This window comes from Phoca vitulina, unplaced genomic scaffold (genome assembly GCF_004348235.1).
Source record: "Phoca vitulina isolate PV1807 unplaced genomic scaffold, GSC_HSeal_1.0 scaffold72, whole genome shotgun sequence".
Lineage (NCBI taxonomy): Eukaryota > Metazoa > Chordata > Mammalia > Carnivora > Phocidae > Phoca > Phoca vitulina.
The window spans coordinates 7,304,444-7,323,602 of record NW_022589775.1 but is presented as its reverse complement, the minus strand read 5'-3'; the positions used below and the strand labels follow the sequence as shown (position 1 = coordinate 7,323,602).

The 19,159-nt window shown below is 50.5% G+C and overlaps 1 protein-coding gene across 1 annotated transcript in view; it reads left to right on the top strand.

The window, feature by feature from the left end:
* Positions 1-19,156, top strand: part of URB1 (URB1 ribosome biogenesis homolog) — a 65,869-nt gene extending 46,713 nt beyond the window's left edge. Inside the window, exons 29-39 of the mRNA XM_032393296.1 lie at positions 1,066-1,237; positions 1,681-1,783; positions 10,042-10,202; positions 10,797-10,908; positions 12,259-12,365; positions 12,857-13,000; positions 14,337-14,446; positions 14,802-14,999; positions 16,199-16,440; positions 16,859-17,458; positions 18,406-19,156. Of these exons, the coding sequence (XP_032249187.1) occupies positions 1,066-1,237; positions 1,681-1,783; positions 10,042-10,202; positions 10,797-10,908; positions 12,259-12,365; positions 12,857-13,000; positions 14,337-14,446; positions 14,802-14,999; positions 16,199-16,440; positions 16,859-17,458; positions 18,406-18,587 (2,131 nt within the window). The 3' untranslated portion in view covers positions 18,588-19,156. The remainder of the gene's footprint in view (positions 1-1,065; positions 1,238-1,680; positions 1,784-10,041; positions 10,203-10,796; positions 10,909-12,258; positions 12,366-12,856; positions 13,001-14,336; positions 14,447-14,801; positions 15,000-16,198; positions 16,441-16,858; positions 17,459-18,405) is intronic.
* The last annotated feature ends 3 nt before the right edge of the window (positions 19,157-19,159 follow it).

Sequence of the window (19,159 nt, the reverse complement as noted above, 5' to 3'; positions counted from 1 at the left end):
TGGTGGTGTAACCCAGCTGTTAGGGGAGCACACAAGAGTACCCTCTCCCGAGGGGGAGTCAGGGAATGCTTCGTGACCGGGTTGGCACTGGAGGGATTTGATGGAGGTGAGGGTCAGTGGAGGAGCCTTGGGACACCACGTGGAGGGAACAGTGTCACCACGGCTGGGAGTTGGGAAAGTCATTCCATTTCTGAGAATGGTGAGCAGGTCAGCTTATGTGCATCACAAGATACGTGTAGGGAAAAGGTGGTGGGAAGGCCGGACAGACTGGTTGGTAAGGATTTTAAGTGTCAGACTGCAATATTATCATTTCCATCTAGGAGACAGAGAGCTGATAGATGTTTGGGGGCAGAGAAGGGGTCCCCATCAGAGCCCGGCTCTCAGGGAGCACCCTCCACTAGTGGGGAGAAAAGTAGGAGGAAGGGGAGGCTTGGGGCGGCTGCACTGGGTGTTGGTGGTGCATAACAGAGGCGTTGACATGGTAGACTCGAGGCAGGGACAGTCAGAAGGCCGTTGGGGCAGACCTGCTGTGCTCATGGCCGCCTGTGAACCGGAAGGAAGCATCATCGAGCAGCCAGGATTCTCCTGCGGTGGCCCAGCGACTGGACTATGGAGCCAGACCTCCCAGTTTTGCATTCCAGTTCTGCCACTAACTGGCTGGGCAAGTGACCAGCTGAGCAACTTTCTTAACCCTCCCTGTGCCTCGTCCCCCATTTGCAAAATGGGGATAATAATAGTACCTACGTCACGGGGTTGGTACACAGATACAGTGAATTAGTAGATGTGAAGGGCTTAAAAGTAAGTGGCACGTCGGAAGCTCCAAGCAGGTGTCATCATCCCCCCACACTGTCACCCACCCTCGTCACCGCTAGCATCTCCACCAGCCTCCTCCTCCCCCTTTGTTAGGGTGGGGACCAAATGATAGAACACCTGTCACGTGCTCCGAACAGTGGCTGGCGAGTGCTGGCTGCTCGGCCACGCTGCCTGTGACGGTCATCGTCCCCGTCATGCACTCTGTTCTGGTGGGGCCCAGTGACCCGTCTGCTCTCCCCCGTCCGGCTCTAGAGTGTTCCTGTGGGGCCCGGCGGCGGTGGAGCATCACAAGACATGCCGGAGCCTGGGCAAGTCGCTGTGGCAGCAGCCGAGCGTCGGGGACGTCCTCCGCCTGCTGGATCCGGACCGCATGATGAAGACCATCCTTCACTTCCCGCAGAACCGGAGGCTGCTGCCCCCTGAGGTGCGGGGGCCCGGGGGAGCCACTAGGGAGCACTCCCGGCAGCAGTGCATGCTCTTCTCACCCCTCAGGGGATTCTGTTGGCAGCCTCAACTTGAGCATACTGCAAAACACAAGCGCTGTTTTTCTTACGGTTTGTTAACATCTTGTTAAGTACAATTCCAACTACATACGGAAGTACCAAGACAGGGCCCCTCACACCTGTCACTCAGCTGCAGCACTTATCAACACCGGCCATGCTCGTTTCATTCATAACCCCTCCTCCCCAAAAAAGACTAGTTTGAAGCAGATCCCAAAGATCTCCATTTCATGTTAGAAGCGCTGTTTTCTTATGCTTTTGAATATTCAAAATCATTGGAACTCTATAGATCAGTGGCTAAGCACTCACGTGTTACCACATTTATGTGGCCAGACCACACATTTCTGTTTGTTTTGGGCTATTTCAGGACGCACAGGAACTGATCTTTAAAGACCGGCGCACAGTGGATCTCGATGGCCTTTATGACCCCTGCTTTCTTCTGCATCTCTTCAGTGAACTGACCAGGCCAGGTAACCCGCAGCCTTCTGTGGGGCGGGGCTCAGGGCCCGGTCGCAGTCAGCTTTCTTGTGGGAATTACCACCATGATAACAGAAGGCTTGTTTCTTATCCTAAAGATCTTCATCCACCTTCCCACCTTTTCATTTCAGTGATTTTTCAGAAGAATAACAGTGAATGTTTTGAATATACAGTGATTTTAAAAAAAATTACAATTTTAAAATCTGGGAGTGTCCCTTCATCCTTGATGTTTTCCTAACTCTCAATGGCAAGAGCCCTTTCTGAATTCTCATTAGATAGTGATCAAATGCCACCAGATTTTATCCTTGAGAACGAGGGAGAGCCTGCCGAGGTTGACTTTTTGTTGGGTTAAGTGTAATTTTGAAATCAAGTGTCTAATAGCCAGAGGGTGGGAGTGTTTGTGAGTGAACGTAGGGAGGAGACCAAACACAGGCATGCACGTGTACACACTGTTGAGGACTGATGTCTGATTCCCACGGCGAGTCTGTTGCGGCAGTTCTGTTGGTTTGTGGCATTTTGTCAGCGGTAGGCATGTCATGATATCTCATTGTGGTTTTCATTTGCGTTTTCCTGATGGCTGATGTCGTCGAATGTCTTGAGGTTCATTTGCCATCTGTGTGTCCTCTTCGTTGAAATGTCAGGCATGTCTTTTGCCCATTTTCTAATGGGATTTTTTTTTTTCACTGTTGAGTTTGGAGGGTTCTTTATATATTCTAGATACTCGTCCTTTGTTGGATATGCGGTTTGCAAATATTTTCTCTCAGTCTGTGGCTTATCTTGTCATCCTCGTGACAAAGTCTTTCACAGGGCCCAAGTTTTTCATTTTGAGCAAGTCCAGTCGATCACTTTTCCCTTTTGTGGATTACGCCTGTACTGATATTCCTAGCTGGGAGAGACAGGAGTGGCCCATGACTGCTCCTCACGGGGCCTCCCCTAATGAGGAGGCCTCCTCTGATCTCAGTGAGGAGCAGGAGGGGCCTCTGGTTCCTGCCCCCCACCCACCTCTTGGCCTTGCCTGACAGACGCCACCACAGCAGGGGACTTGGGGTCCACACCCCACCTTCGCTGGGGTGGGTGGGAGCAGGGCGTGGCTTTCTCTGAGGTGTTTGGTGGAGCGGAGCAGTTATTGTCCAGATTTTGTCTTACTAAGCTGCTCCTTTTCTAGTCTTTCATCTAGAGACTAGAGAGAGCAAGGCTTTTGTTCAGGCTTTGTCTGTGCCTCTTGGTTTTCTGGGCCGCTGGCTTCTTCAGCTCAGAGTCTAGGACACCAGGAGCAGAAAGAAAACGCAGGGAATTCCACTGAGGCCCCTTGGCTGGTCAGCTTCCTTTCCGCCTTTCAGAGTCGTCTTACACCTGTCCAGGATTTTTCAGTTGTGTTTACTAGTAGACATAGAGAAATATGTCGACTCCATCTTCCTAGAATTATACATCTAATTTAAGTGTTTAACATTAGATGATATATTCACAGTTCAAAATTCAGGTGGTACCAGAGGGTGTGCGGTGAAACTGGCTGTCGTTTCTTCCTGGCGGGGACCCGTGTTAGCTGTTCCTCACAAGTGCTCCTGGGCCCGGCTTGCTCCTTCATGGCCTGTCATGGCTCCGGTCAGGCCTACACAGAGGGCACCCGGGGCAGGTGGGGGGGGTGGGGGGAGGCGCATGTTCTGCGGCTCAGCCCTTTGGCATGGCTGGCGTGCTGCCTGCAGGACCCCCAGGCTCCTTCCTACTGGACTTGACAGCCGCATGAATTTAGGTGCACTGGGAGACCGTGTCTCCTTATTCGTGCTGTCTTGTCCCCTTTTCAACTTAGAGTTGTCCTTTTATGCTCCAGTGCTCCTGCGTGCGAACAGACTTGCTGACCCTCCACCACTGCCTCTCCTAACAAGATGACAGGGGCCGGTCTCGGAGGTTTCTCACCGGTGGCCCCTGAGGTTGCTGTGGCCCCCCGGCCTCCGTGACCTTGGTGTTCTGTGGCCGAGCTAGATTTCATTTGCCAGAGAGCAGGGGCATTTCATACCAGCATCCGATCACCGCAGCAGCAGGCAGAGATCTTCATTGACCCCTGACAGGGACTTCCCAGTAGCCTAACAGAGACACAGGGACCGTGTGCGGCCCAGACGCTCTCCTCCTTTCCCCTGCCTTCAGCCCCGGCGAGGTCTGTTTCTCATCAAACACGAAAATAGATTTTCCACAGTCTGAAAATATGAGGTAACTTGAGTGGATTATAACAAATCATTTAGTCCGTTACTCAGGCTCTTAAGAGAGCTTTTAAGAGACAGAAGGCAAAGGCTTGGAAAACACTAATAAAAAAATACTAAAATTAGGACACAGTGTTGTTCTCAGGATCTTGAATGCTGCCCTTTTTGGATGGGGAGGACAGTGTCTGGGAGGCCTTCTGTGAAGAAAGGTAACTCGTAAATGGTCTTTTAATAGGGAAGTCTCCAAATACAGCCTATTTTAAGTTTTATAGGCATGGTACACGTAGGAAAATTTGCAAAACATGTCTAGCCCTAAAAAGGATTTGTGGTAGCTTAAAATACAAATTACAGTAAAATCATTCATGGTAAAGTAGACAATTTTAAAAAGCAGAGAGGTGGATAAAGATATAAATACGAAAATTAAAAGAAAAGCAGACAAGAAAAACTAGGTCATTAAATTTTGCTCGGGAATACTTGTCATCCAGAACAAAAAGTGGAAGCATCATGTTTTAAACAAATTTTGTTGTCTGATAAAAGGAAGCAAAGCAGCTTGTAGGGAGAGGGAAATTTCTAGCAGTAAAATGGTAAGTTGAACAGAATAGAAATCTGTGAACAGCATATGGCCAGTGTGGGGTAGGTTTATTGTTGTTGAATTAAATCATGAATTCATTTTTCATACTATTTTCAACATGTATTTTTCTTTTTGATTCTGCCCTTGGTGGGAAAGTGAGCACGAAGAATGTCTTAAGTGAATTTTTACTGAAGCGTGGTAAATAGAAATGACCACACATCATATGTGTATGGTGGGAGTTTTGGTGAAAGCACCAGCTGGATCAAGGAGCAGCACGTAATGGGCGGCTCTGCAGGCCCCTTCCTGCCCAGCAGGAGCCAGGGCCCTGTATTTGAACTTTATGTGAATGGTACCATGCCGTATGTGTCCTTTTGTCTCCGCTCCACATACCCCACATTGTGTTTGTGAGATTCCTTCGTCCTGTGTGTGGAGCAGAGGTTCTCGACACTGTTCTTACTCCCTGCAGTGGCCCCCAGATCTCCGTGTTGCTAACATCTTGCAATCCTAAATTGAGCAGATGATTAGTTTTTAAGTGTGGCTGCCAGACCAGAGAAACTCTAGTCTCACTGCTCCATTTCAGCCTTTGCTGAACATGGGAACCTATTTTCTTAACCTCACTGCTTCCCTACTCTGAGTCCTTGGCTGAGAAACAGGGTCAGCCAGGGCTCTTAGCAATGGCAGTGACAAATGCTTTTTCCACAGCGAATTCTTGTCCTCCACAGAACTGGGTGGCTCTCTTCAGCTCATAACTCACAAACGTCACAGACCAGAGAGGCCAGCATGCAGTTCTGTGAGCCTCGTCCCCAGACCACGGAGACACAGGCCCCATGGACTCCTCAGTCCCCTGCCAGGCTGCCCCCAAGGAAGGGGTAGAGGAGGAGGCATGAAGAGGAGCTCCTAGGGCTCTGGGGCACAGTTGTACTGCCGCTGAAGCCCATAAGACATGGGGTGCTTTTTATTTTAATCCTTGATCACTGTGCTGGTTCAGCCATTTCAATCCGAAGATGTGTTATCAGAAGGCCAAATTGCTATTTACGAGGTTCCTGGAACAGAGTGGTGTTTATAACTGTTTTGATAGCCTCTTATACTTTCCACACCCCAGGGCAGCTCTTTTCCTGAAGGGTGACAAAGCAAAGACTTCAGAGAATAGCAGATGACCACAGACATGAAATTGACTTTTTCTCAGGGACACGTGGAAAATCCATTTGTCTTAGAGAATGTCAGTGATTACTAAAAATACCCTAGCCAGCTGAGTACTAGCTGTTTTTAAAGTGAGTGTAATATTAAATGTTTAGACTGTTCTCTTTCCAAAATATATTCCATTTACATGTGTTCAGTGTGTAGGTATGTAGGTGTATCTTAACACATCTCATCTTTTCCAAAACAGTGTTATCCCACAGTTGGATGCTTTTTTAAAGCTTTTGGGGTTTTCCCCCCCTTTTCATCAAAACTAGTCACTTGTTAGAAATGAGGAAATTTAGTCTGTACGCTGTTGGAGCCCAAGATTATTCTTTTTTCATCCCTTTAATTTGCATCTGGATATTAAAAATGGTTTTGTGTTGACAAATGTACTTGGGTTTTGCCTTTTTTAAATCCAGTCTGACCATCTCTCTCTTTTAATTGGAATGTGTACACCATTTATATTTAATGTGATAATTGATCTGATTTTGTTTTATTTTCTTTGTTGGTTTTTAGCTACAGTGCATGTGTGTGTTGCTTTAGGGTTTATAGTACTCATCTTCAGTTTATTGCAGTTCCCCTTCAAGTGAGGTTATACCACTTCATGGATAGTAGAAGCACCTTACAACGGTATTGATCCATTTCTGCTCCTCCTGGTTTTCTGTGCTGTTCTTACCGGAGATTTTACTGCTGTATACTGTAAAACCCACAATATGTTGTTTTTGCTTCAAATTGTCAGTTACCTTTTAAGGAGATTTAAATATCTTATATTCACCATCTTATAGTTACCATTTCTGGTTCTCTTAATTCCTCTGTGTAGACCCAGATTTCCATCTACTGTCATTTTCCTTCTGCCTCAAATACTTCCTTTAAGAATTCTTGTAGTTCACGTCTACTGATCAGTTCTTTTAACTTTTTTATAGAAAAAAAGGCTTAACTTTTGAGAGATTTTCATGGGGTATAAAATTCTAGGCTGACAGGTTTTTGTTTTTGTTTTTTCTTACTGTACTTGAGAGATGTTGCCAGCTGATTTTGGATTGCATTGTTTCTAACAAGAAATCTACCACCAGGGCGCCAGGATGGCTCGGTTGAGCATCCAACAGTTGGATCTCAGCTCAGCTCTTGATCTGAGGGTCATGAGTTCAAGCCCTGTGTTGGGCTCCATCCCCAGCATGGAGCCTACTCTAAATTAAAAAGAAGAAAAAGAAAGAAATCTACTGTCATTCTTACTTTTGTTTCTCTGTATGTTGTGTGATTGCTTTGAAGATTTTTTTTTTAATCATTGGTTTCAAGCAGTTTAATTAGAATGTGCTTTATTGTAATTTAGTTTATGTTTCTTGTCTTTGGGACGTTCATTGAGACGTTCATTGGGACGTTCATTCTTGGCTCTGTACGTTTATAGTTCTTGTCAAATCTGGAGAAGTTTGGCCATTATTTCTTCAAACTTTTTAGGGACTCTAATTACACATACATTAGCCTGGTCGAAAATTGTCCCACAGCTCACTAATGTTCTCTTCCAGGTTTTAATTTTTTTTTCTCTGTGTGTTTCAATTTGGATCATTTCTGTTGCTGGCTTAGAATTCACTAATCTCTTTGTCTAAAATGTCTGATCTGCTAATAATACCCTCCAGTGCATTTTTCATCTCAGACATTTTAATTTTCATCTCTGGAACCTTGGTTTAAGTTTTTACAGCTTCTGTGTGTCCATTTAACGTACTCAGTGTTTCCTCTAGCTTCTTGAACAGGTAGAATACAGTTGTAGTACTTAAAACAGAATCCTAGTTCTGTTACCTTTGTCATATGTGAGTCATTTTCACAGGGTGGATTCTTCTCTTCTAATGGGCTATATTCCTGCTGCTTGGAATGTCTGGTAATTTTTTACTGTAAACCAGACATGATGAATTTTACCTTGTTTCGTGCTGGATATTTTTATATCCCTGTGAATGTTCTTGAGCATTGCTCTAGGACACATTTGAGCTCCTTAGAAATGGTTTGATCCTTCCAGTCTTGCTTTGAATCTCTGTTAGGTGGCACCAAAGCAGCGTTTTAGTCTGGGACGAACTTTGCCCCACAGCTGACGTTAAATCCTTCTGAGCAATCTGCTCTCCCTGTGAACTGTGAGGATTTCGCCCTGGCCGGTGGGGACAGGAACTGTTTCCAGGCAGGTGCGAGCCTGGGGTTGGCCCTGTTCCTCAGCCTCGGGTAGCTTCCTCATACACTCTTGCCGAGTGGCACTCCACTGAAGACCCTGGCGCTCTCGGAATGGAGCCGTCTTCTCTGGGACCCTCCTGTGTGAACTCTGGCCACCTTGGCCTCCCAGCTGTGCGCTTTGTCTACACAACTCCTGAGTTCTCCAGTCTCTGCCTGGGCTTGCCCTCCCTGTGCCCTGGCCTAGAAAATGTCCAGGCTTCCAAGCTGGGATGATCAGAAGGTTCATCTTGTTTGTTTTGTCTCTTGGAGATTGCTGTCATTTGTTGCCTCATGCCCAATGTCTTGAAAAACCTTGTTCCATTTCTAGTTTTTTAGTTGTTTCAGGTAGACAGGTAAATCAGGTTTCTGCCACACTCTTGGCCGAAAGTGGAAATCCTGGTTATTCTTTGAGAGGGTATCACCGTTGAGAGAGAGGAAGGAAACTGTGTGGATGCGTCTGCACTACCATTGGTCACCCTTCAGGTGAGATGCTGGTGGAAGGTCTAGGGAGCTCCGCTTCTTCTGAGAGAGAAGGAAACTTTATGGTTTAAAGGAATTTCTATGCTCTTGGGCAGCCACCCATTTGGGGACTATTATGTGCCTGTGGAGCTGTTCGGATGACAGAGAAGTAGCTGATTATTACAGTTTTTCTTCTTCTTCTTAAATTATTCTCAGGTTTTTTTAACGGCCAAAATTATCCTTTTAAAAGTCTAACTTTAGCAAGAAAAGAAAAAGAGTTTGACTCTTTAAAAACAATATTGGTGGTATTTCTTTTATCGATAGTATATTCCAAGACGACACACTTGGGGTAGTCCCTTCCATTGGTTTGTGTTTGGTTCCTAATTTAACCAGCTCACCAGTCACTCAGTCTAAAGAACGTCTGCATGGGTGATTACCATGACCAGACCTGCTGCTTAATCCATTTTAAACACAATGACCTGTCCCTCTTCTAAGACTTTTCTTCACAGTTTTTATCTTATAATTTGTGACAGTATTTATGTTGTAAAAAGGCCTAGGTCTTTATTTAAGAGGATTTAAAGTATCCTGAATTTTTTTATGGGTGATCAGGCTTTTTAAGTTGTGGTCCGGTGGGTCCCCTTATATATCTGACCTTCTCTCGGTCACATCATTTCCTGAAGTGGTTGTGAGTTTTTACAAGGCCTCGCGGGTGACAGATGGATATCAGCTAGCAAGCTCTTTAGACTCTAGCTTTTGCTCAAGCTTGGTGAGCCGCTCTTCTGTGAGATTGTTTGTTTGAAGAATGGATATAAGTTAATCCTCCATAAAATTGATGGGCCAGGGGCGCCTGGGTGGCTCAGTCGGTTGAGCATCTGCTCAGGTCATGATCTCAGGGTCCTGGGATGGAGCCCCATGTCAGTCTCTCTGCTCAGTGGGGAGCCTGCTTCTCCCTCTCCCTCTCCCTGCTGCTCCCCCTGCTTGTGCTCTCTCTCTGTCTCTCTGTCAAATAATTAATAAAATCTTTAAAAATAAAAAAAATTGGTGGGCCAGGTCAGACAGGTTTGCACTGGCTGAATTTTCCAGCTTCCCTGCCTTTCATAGTTTCCTCAGTGCTGTTTGTGGCTAGGAATTCGGATGCTGTGGGCCAAACAGGGTAGAAACAGGGAGCTGGTTTTCTCTGCCAACTCCCCAGTCGTGTTCCCCAGGCCTCCAGCATGCTGGGATCTCGTGTCTCAGGTCTGAATGGCACCTCCATTGTTCTCTGGCTCGTTGAATACTTCTGAGAAGTAATGAAATAATCCTAATTGGGATCGACGAGCATTTTAGAAGCTACAAGTATGGATTACTGCCATGCAAGGGAAGATAGGCTTTTATCCAACTTCACCAGAAGTTAAAGGGAGCTGGAGAGACTTGGATTTCTTGTATCTCTCACTCCTAACTGATGTTGGCAAAAGAAAATTTAATCCCCATGTTACACAAGCATCGTGATCATTCCGTGTGTGTGTGTTGATAGCTGATGTTGGCAAAATGCAAAAGGAAATTTAATTCTCCGTGTTACACAGGCATCATGATCATTCTGTGTGTGTGTGAGTGTGTGTGTGTGTGTGTGTGTGTGTGTGTGTGTGTGTGTATTTAATGCCGGGTTTTACTTCCATAGAATTTGTGGTGGATTGTCGAAAATTTTTGGATTCCAATTCTCTGGGCCTAACTGTCACGGCCCTCAGCAGCTATGACCCCCAAATGCGAGCTGCGGCCTACTACGTGCTGGCGGCCTACTATTCACAGCTGGAGGGGGCACGGTTCCGAGAGCAGTCTCAGGTGAGTGGAGCTGAGGGTCCTGGCGGACCTCCAGGAGCTGGCTTTCCACTGGGTCTGGTAGCAGCGTTTCTGGGGGACACAGAAGCATGTTGACAGGAGACTTCTGATAAAGAACCTAGGCCCGTTCCCTTTTAGGGAGTGATGCTAGAGATTGCCTCTGGTTCTCAACCCTTGGGGAGATGGAGAAAGCTCTCGCCTTCCAAACACTTCTTGCATACAGGGGGTCAAAGCAGTTCAGTTTCTTTGGTCTGAACTCAGTGGTTAAGGCAGCTGTTACCCAGAACACACTGAGCCCCAGAAGCCTGTGCCCCAAGGTGGCAGGGAGCAAGAACAGCCCGGCTTGTCAGGCCATGGAGCCAGGGTCCCTCTGCCCTTGCGCACGTGCCCAGCTCCTCAAGGAAAAGCAGAAGCACTCCTGAGATGGCAGAGAGCAGGGACATTGCCATTCTGAGCGTCATCTCTGGTGTCCCTTGGGATGTGAAGAGTAGACCACCCAGCAAAGCTGTGGTTTAAGCTGCGCAAGACAAGGCTGGTCACGGTTCTGAAAATTCTTGTCTTTTTTTTTTCCCCTTCTTCTGTTCTCCTGGTTTTAAGCTACTTTACCTGTTGGATGTAGTCCGGAATGGGATCCGAACTCAGAACATGAGACTCACCTTTACCTTGACTCTCTTCATTGCCAAAGCAGCCTTGCAGATTTTGAAACCAGGTACCACTGCATGTCCACTAGTCGGCGTTAATCCTGCAGGCGTGCATGATCCACCACACATGTGAGAAGGGACGTGTCTGGCTCATCCAGTGCTTGTAACAGTGAGCCGTGTGCATGCCCACGGGAGCAGACAGTGAATAAAGCATGGCTGTGCAGAAGCTCTTTATGGGCCCCTGCGGGTGAGATCAGAAAGAAACCCAATGAGGAAGCCCAGTGCAGAGCAATGTGTGTGATGGGGCGTGGAATATGTCTTCGCATTCGCTATAGGCGTGTGAAGCCGCGGTACAGGGCTGCTGTGAGGGGGTACGTGGATCCCACACGTGGAGGGCACCTGACCCAGGAAGTCTGTCCGTCGGCAGCCGCTGGTCCGTACTCGGAAGTGAGAGTCTGCGGCTCGTGGGTCCTTAGCCAGAAGGTGCTTGGCCCGGATATCACTGCACGGGTGCCGGCTAGGGCCCGAGAACACGGCTCCTTGTGTGACTCCCCACGGGGTACCACTGCTGAGGTAGCCTGAGGACAAGTGTTGGTCGCATTAGGGGCCATGGGGTTCTGGGTCACATGGTCATGTTCAGATGAGGAAGCAGCCCCCTACCGAGGCCCCCCAGGTTAGCTAGCTTGTCCAAGGCCCCACAATTCCTCTCTAGTCAAGTTGCTGTTAGAATTCAGGTCTAGTTTCTATCTTCTCCTGTACAGTTTTTATTGTGTGTTTTCTTCTCCTTAGAAATTACGGGAGGAAAGACAGTAATCAGTCATTTGTAGACTCTAAAGAAAAAGACACTTCTGAGAAACTATCCTAGCGGAGGCCATGGTGATTGGTCCGGGCTGTGCCACTTCAGACCAATGTCAGGGTCAGGGGCACAGGCAGCAGTGGTCATGGGGTGGCCTCCGAGGATCCAGGCAGTTGGGACAGGTTGGAGGCGGTGATCCAAAGGAGGGAAGCAGCAAGGGGAGGAGGTGTCTGTCCACCTCGGCCTCGTTGCATTCCAGAGTGACCCGGGGATGTGTGAGGCGCCCGTGCTGTGACAGTGCCCTTCAGCGGGAGGCCGCTGGGGGTGGGCGTCAGCCCCGTGCTCTCTGTGTGACGCGGTCCCCCTCTGCATACCAGCGGAGTGGAGCTACGTGCTAGCTGCTGGCGGGGGAGGGGCACCATCCACGTGGCTTCCAAACCGGGAGACCGCCTGTATGCCGCGTAGAACCGGGGTGTCTTACTGCCGTCTGATTCTCGAGAACTGAGACTCTGGATAAGCATACAAAAGCGCCACGGGGGCAGGGACTTCTGTCTGACCCCCAGATCCTGCTCCCCAAGTCCAGCGGAGCACGGGGGTCCCTTTGTTCTGCCTTTGTTCCCAGAGGAGCACATGTACTTGAAGATCAACAAGTTCCTGCTGTCACACGAGTACTTGAATATGAACAAAGTTCCGGGCTTCTACCAGTTCTTCTACAGCTCAGACTCTGAGGTAATGCTTCTAGAGTGGCCCCCCCGAAGGCCCCCAGAGACTCCTCCGTTGGATTATTAGCCCCTGCTGGCGTTCTGGCATTTTCCCCCTGGATGCTGTGGGCGGCACGGCAGCCCAGTTGCACGAACAGTGTTGGAGCAGGAAGGCCGGGAAAGCGGAAGGCCGCGTAGGCTCGCTTGTAGAAATGCTTTGCATCCTCACGCCTTAGCACCCTCCCTCAGAGGCCTGGCTCATTCTGTGTTCTTGGTGAGTGGCCGCGTTCCGCATTAAATGTGCTTTTGTCGCACACCTGTGTGAGTTGGCACAGGGCGGTGCTTAAACTTGACCTGAGGACCCCGAGTCACATCCTGAGGATTTTTAATGATATGGTCAGCAGTAGAGAAATGTCTGTGCCGCTGTGGCTGCACCTGGAGAGAGTGGGGTTTGAAGAGGCGCCAGGTAAAGGGGCTTTAGCTAATCTAACAGTCGCCTCCTGTCTGCCTGGGTTATAGCAAAAGACAGAACGGGAGTGGGTGTTCGGGATCCTGCGGCAGGGGATGCGGGACAAGCACTGCTACGAGCTCTGTGCCCGGCGAGGCGTCTTCCACATCATCCTGTCCTTCTTCAGCAGCCCACTGTGTGACGGCGAGGCACAGGTAGGCGGCCCCCCCAGGCTGTCTGAGAACAGAAGGTCTGGGCTGCTTCTCACAGTTTTTGGGGGTTTTTTTTTTGTATATTTGGGGGGTTTTTCTATTTGTTTATTTGGGGGAGAGAGAGGGAGAGAGAATCTCAAGCAGCCTCCACAGTCAGCACAGAGCCCGATACAGGACTCGATCTCACGACCTCGAGATCATGATGTGAGCCAAAACCAAGAATCAGATGCTGAGCCACCCAGGGCTCCCCCCACTTTCTCTGAAGGTTTGATTTGCAAGTCAGATCCGTGGGAATTCTAATCCCAGCCTGGACATGACCAACCTACTAATTTGACATTAAGCTGACTTTCCACGAGGGAAAATGAGATCCCGCGAGTGCCTTTCATGTAGCGTGCACGTGTGCAGGCTGTGGGCTGGCCCTCACTGCTGTCCGTCTTCGGGTGACATGCTCTTTGCTATGGCCCCTTCGATAGTAAGGCGTGGGCAGAGGGAGGAGCTAACCGGTAATCGCGGGCTTTTGGAGCGGGCTAAAAAGTCTAACAACAGATGACCCCTGTGAATGACTGAGGGGCTTTCACGGAGACCGTTTTGAGCCACTGGAATGTCACTAAATGCACAGATGCTGTAGATCTCCAAACTCAGCTAGAAAACAAGAGTCGGGAGTCAAAACCGACGGTCTCAGAGCCAACGAGGGAATCCCCTCGACCAAGAGCTCGTGTGTGAGTGTTCTAAGTGCCGAGGGTAGTTGGAAGGAGTAACTAGGTAAAGCCTTCGGTATTTGGAATAATTTCTAGCCCCGTCAGCTTTTGTGTCTGATAGTATATAAAACATGGGTAAATAGGAGCAGGTCGGAAGTAAGAAACACGTTGGAATGAACTGAATTTGGATATGGTAGTTTTTTATTTTTTATGACATGTGAGAAATTTTAAAACACCCAATTCACCGTTCAAGGGGCAGTCCCATTTTTATGTCTGTCTTTCCAGATGGTAAAACCGGAGGGACAAAATGGGCCGCTAGCTGTTTGTCTGGGTGAAGAGTGGGTCCACATTCTCTCCCAGCCTCCCATCTGGGCCGTGTGGTTTCTGAGCTGCGACTCTGTGCCCGTGGGTTGGTTCCTGAGGATGGGCTCGCAGGCTGGGCACCCGCAGGGCCGGGCAGTGGCTCTGGAGTCTGTGTGTCTGGCCGGTGCGGCCACCACGCTCATAGACTTAGCCAAGCCAGCTTTGTCTGCAGCCACCGCCTGGGAACGTAACGTACCGTCGTACTGTTTAACTTGTTCCTTTGGTCCGGTAAACTTGGTTTTCGTACTGAGAAGTAACTCTAAGTTTTGGGTTTTCAGAATTGGATTCTGGAAATTCTACAGAACGCTGCCCGGGATGCCCAGTCTGCCTATGAGATCCTCCGGGACTATAGCCTTTTAACATGGATTTTGCACATCCTTGAGAGCAAGTAAGCACCTCGTGTGTGAGAGGTGTGCCGGGTGGGAAGAGAGTGGGGCAGAGACCATGGCGTCTACTGCTGGCTTTAGTGTTGGCGGGAAATGGGCAGTAGAATCCATACGCTCTAGTTGGGACTTCAGGGGGTCGTCCAGCTAGAAAGGAGAATCGGGGCCCCGCCCTATGCTGAAGCCTCGTTTGTGTGGCAGGCTCCCTGTTTTGACTTGGGCGCTGTGCCTTTGGGGGCTGTGGTGGGGGTGAGCAGATGGGATTGCTGGGAGACGGGCCAGCCTGCCACCCACCCCTGCTCCAGCCGAGGTCACCGAAAGGAGAGGATGTGGCAGTGAGCGTTCTGGACTTGGTTGCAGGTTTCTGGAGACCCAGCTGCTGTCCAACATCATCTCCTTGCTACACACACTGTGGGTGACCAACCTGGGGGACAAAGGAGTGGCGTCGGAGGGCCAGCCTTCCTGCCAGCCAGGGTCCCAGGAGCCTCCGAAGCTGCTCGCCCTGCACTTGGTCAATGAGTTCCTGTATGTTCTTGTTGCGCTCACGAGGCACCTGAGGTAAGCCCCTGCCCTGCCAGGCATGGCCCCTGGCGTGGGTCACCTGTGGACATCACCTCTCAGTGGTCCCCTCGGTCATGCCTCCACCGGCGGGCTCTGGGCCCAAGGGCTGCTGTCGGTTGTGGGTGATGTCAGAAAACCTATGCTAGCTGCTTCCTCTTTTCTGCTTCAACTTTAGGAGGCTCCTTTTAAGACCCTGAGAACTTGGCACTCTAGAAACCTAAAATGTGTCATAGCAGATCCTTTTTAGCAGGCAAACAACTTGCTAATTTGATTCAAGCACTTAAAGTGATGTTTTTGTAGAAAGAATATCTTTTCCACGACCTTTAAACCTAAGAAAGTCAAGTGTTCCCAAACCTGCCTCTGCCTTCACTAGCCTGCACACACTCACTTATCTGAGGATCTTCTTGAAAATTTCAGTATTTTCATCTGGCTCCTTAGAATAATGCTCCTCAGTTCCTCAGAGAGCTGAATCCTCCTCAGATTCCATTGTCCTAGAGAAAATATAGCCTGTGCACTTAGAGTTCTGACTTGGGAACAGAGGTAATGCTAATTGGAACCAGAAGAATTGATTGCAAATTGTTTATAATCTCAGAGTGAAAACTTTCTTGATAAAGCATTTGGTCTTTCGTTGTTCTGAATTAAATTGTGAAATCGGTGCCGACAGACCAGTTTCTTATTCCGGGGTTGTAGAAAGACATACTGGTGTTTGAGAACTGATTACTGTTTGAAATAATTTTAAAATTGTGTGGAGCAGATAGTATTGAATTTTAAATTCCCTCGAGTGCAGAATGAATTTCCTGCGGGTGCCCACGGGTTTGGCCGTGGATGGGGCTGAGTCTGAGAGGCCGTGAGGCACAGAGGAGTCGGCCGTCCTGTGGTGTTCGGTTAGGTGGCTGGCGCCCAGACCCTCACACTGTCTCCACCTCGCTCTCCCGGTTAGCCATGGTTTCCAAGAGATTCCTGTGCCTCCAGCGTGGAGGGGAGACTCCGGTCCCCACTGTGCCTCCCCTGGAGCGGCTTGCTTTTTCCTGTTCTTTGTGCTGGGCTCCGTGCTTCCGTGTCTGTTTTGAGGGGACCCTCGAGTCGTGGGTGGACCACTGGCCCCTCTGGGTCTGTGACATTGCCCAGCCGCCCCAGTCGTGGGCGCGGGATGAGGAGGCAGCTTCTGCTCAGTCTGTGTCGTTGGCTCCCAATAGGCCGACCTTGGCCTCTGCCCAGCTGACCGGCTTCTTTGAAGCGCTCGACTCCGTGCTCAAGTACCGGGCCACCGTCATGCAGGCCTTCAAGGACATGAACCGCTTCACCGTGAACGAGACGGTGCTGTCCACCAACGATGTCCTCATCCTCCTGCACAAATGGAGCCTCCTTGAGAGAGACGCTAAGCTCCAGGAGGACCTGAGAGCGGCCATTGAGAGATACCAAGTCAAGGAGCTACAGAGTGGGTGTCAGGAGCCGACTGTCTGGTGTTCCCCAAACTGTGCTCGCTTCCCCCACAGAGCAGCCAGCACTTGCCCTCTCTGAGCACAAGGCTTAGAAACAGGCCACGTCGTGCCCCCTCGGGGAGACCTGGCTTTGAGTCCCCCTGCGCCACTGTCACTGCTCGCTGGGAGGGGCGGCGGGTGGCTCTGCTGTGGTGAGGCTGGAAGGGGTTCATCCTGAGAGCCGCCGTGGCTGTCACAGTCCGGTGGGGTGCTCTCGCTGGGCTCCAGGCATAGGAGCATGTCCTGTGGGAGCCGAGCAGGGGGCCGGCACTCGGGACCTCGCCCTCCTCCCCCCTCCAGTGCCCGGCTCCCTGGATCTGTGTGGGGAAGAGGGGCCTCCGTCTCACTGCCTTCCTCTGTGTGTGTGTGTAACAGAGATGCTCAAGGACAAGAACAAGCCTGTCATGCCAGCCCGAGCCAGAGGCCCGCGGGCCTGGAGGAGGAGGCCTGGGGAGGCAGAGGAGACGGCTGAGCCCGAGCAGCCCGCGGCCACCTTGGAGACATGCAGGGGCTTCCTGAGGTCCATACTGACCCACTGGGGGCCAGCGCTCCCCGGCCCCGAACGGGCTCAGGAGCCCACGACCAGGGCCAGCCCTGAGAGCCGTGCGCCGGGCCTTGCGTGCGCCGCCGCGTCCCTGGCGGTCAGCTGGGTGCTGCGGTCGGTGGCAGGGCACCCGCCGAGCAGGGCCGAGGCCGCGGGACTTCTTGGCTGGCTGCAGCGCCACATTTTGCCGCAGCCAGTGGTGGTGACTGAGCTGCTCCGGGACAGCGCCGTGAGGGGTGGCCTCTTCCAGCTGTGCAGCCGGTTCTGCGGCGCCCAGGAGCTGGTGGGGCCCGCGCACAGTGTCGCCTGCCTGTTCGGCGCCGTCCTGCTGCAGCTGCTGGCGGCCCAGGGCCCGGCGCCGAGCCCCTGCCACCTGGCGGTCCAGAGCCTCTGCCTCTCGGCTCTGCAGGAGGACGACGAGGCCACTCGAGGTGAGGCTGGTTCTCAGAGGCCGTCGGGTGCTTGGGCCGCAGTGTTCGCGTGGGCCAGCCGAAGCGCTGGGGGTCGTAGCTTGCCATCGGGCCCCGAGCGTGGCCTTTGCCCAGTGACCACCGTGTGTACTGCGGAGAAAGGTGCCCGCTCAGAACCAGTGCAGGGCGGCGGCTTTCCTACGTTTCCGCCACGACTCACGTGGAGGGTTCTGTCTCACAGCGCGTCTGGGTGTGCGCGTGGCCGCAGACGCGCGTATGTGTGCACTTGCATGTACACGCACAGGCACGCACACGTGCACACCGTTTACGTGCTTAGCATTGAGCAGGTGCTTCGCGAAGGCTTAAATGCAGGAAAGAATGAATGAATGAGCAGCAAAGGCGTTAAAAGGCTGTAAGAGCAGAGGGGGGCTGTGACCATGTGCGTGTGGCCTCCTCCTTCTGAGAGGGTTGTTCCTTTCACCAGCGATGGAAGGGGAGCAGGAAGGGGGGATAGGCCAGCAGCCTGAGCAGGTGAACTCCCCTGGGTGGGTGACCTCTTCTCTCATCTGGATGCCGTCGGGGAGTTGAGTCTGGGCCTGGGAAACCCTGTCACCTCACCCATGCCATTGGGGAAGTGATGTGAAGTGAACCTGGAACCTCTTCTCAGACCTCAATTCTGGCTCTCGGCACGGGTGGTCAGAACCAAGAAGAAACTAGGCTCGTAGTAACTTTCCATTCCACACACATTGATCGAATAAAAAGAGAAATTTTAGAATAAAGAAGATTAACCCCAAAGTTAAGCAAAGGCAAAATTAATTTGTCTTGAACACATGCTCACCTCCTTTTGCCACAGTTCACTGGGCACTGAGCAAAGCCTCTGTGTCCCCATGCGTGGGGGGTGGGGGTGACTGGCTTTCCAGTAAAGTAGCTTTGTGTCCTAACGGCCTTGTCGTTCACCTCTTCCTCAGCCACCGCAGCATTCCTGGTGTCTCTGTACATTAAGGACGTCTGGCTGGGGGCTCAGCGGCCGGACACCCTCCTAACCCATGTCCGAATGATCTGTGACACCGCAGAGGACACGCCAAGTGGTGACGAGGAGGCCATCGTCATCCTCTGTAAGAACATCGCCGCCTCAGTCCCCGACGCCTGACGCCCTGCCATCTGACGCCTTCTGTCCCCAGGTTCTAGAAGTTTGGTTGAGTCAAGGGTTTCCATGCAAGCCTTGTATGATGACGAGTTCTGTCCGTGTCAACTCCGTTTCCTGACAAGTGAAGTTGACTTACTTAATTCACCAGTAGGTACTAAGCTCAAGGGACTGTGTGCACACAGCGTAATCGGAGCTGCAGTGGGCGTGGGGCCTTCCGGGCCGCAAGCGGGCTCAGTGTTCAGGTAGGTAAGCCCCGCCTCCCAGCTTCATCGCTCTTCAGAGAATATACCTCAAGTCGAAGTGACACTTCTGAGCACTTAAGGGATTATGTGCATATTAAAGCTAAAATGTCCAAGAACGTAATACGTCAGATAAAAAGAGTGTGAAGAGAGATGTTTCAACTTTTCTTTCCATGAGAAGTCTTACAAAGCTTTGTATAACTTTTTGAGTGAATGAGCTCCTGCCGGTGTTAATTATTTTACTATGTAAATTCTTACAGTATAAAATTGATTTGATTTCTGCTTTGGAAAGAAAGCCTGTATTTTTTTTTTTAGTTGTTTCAAAGAGGGGGGATT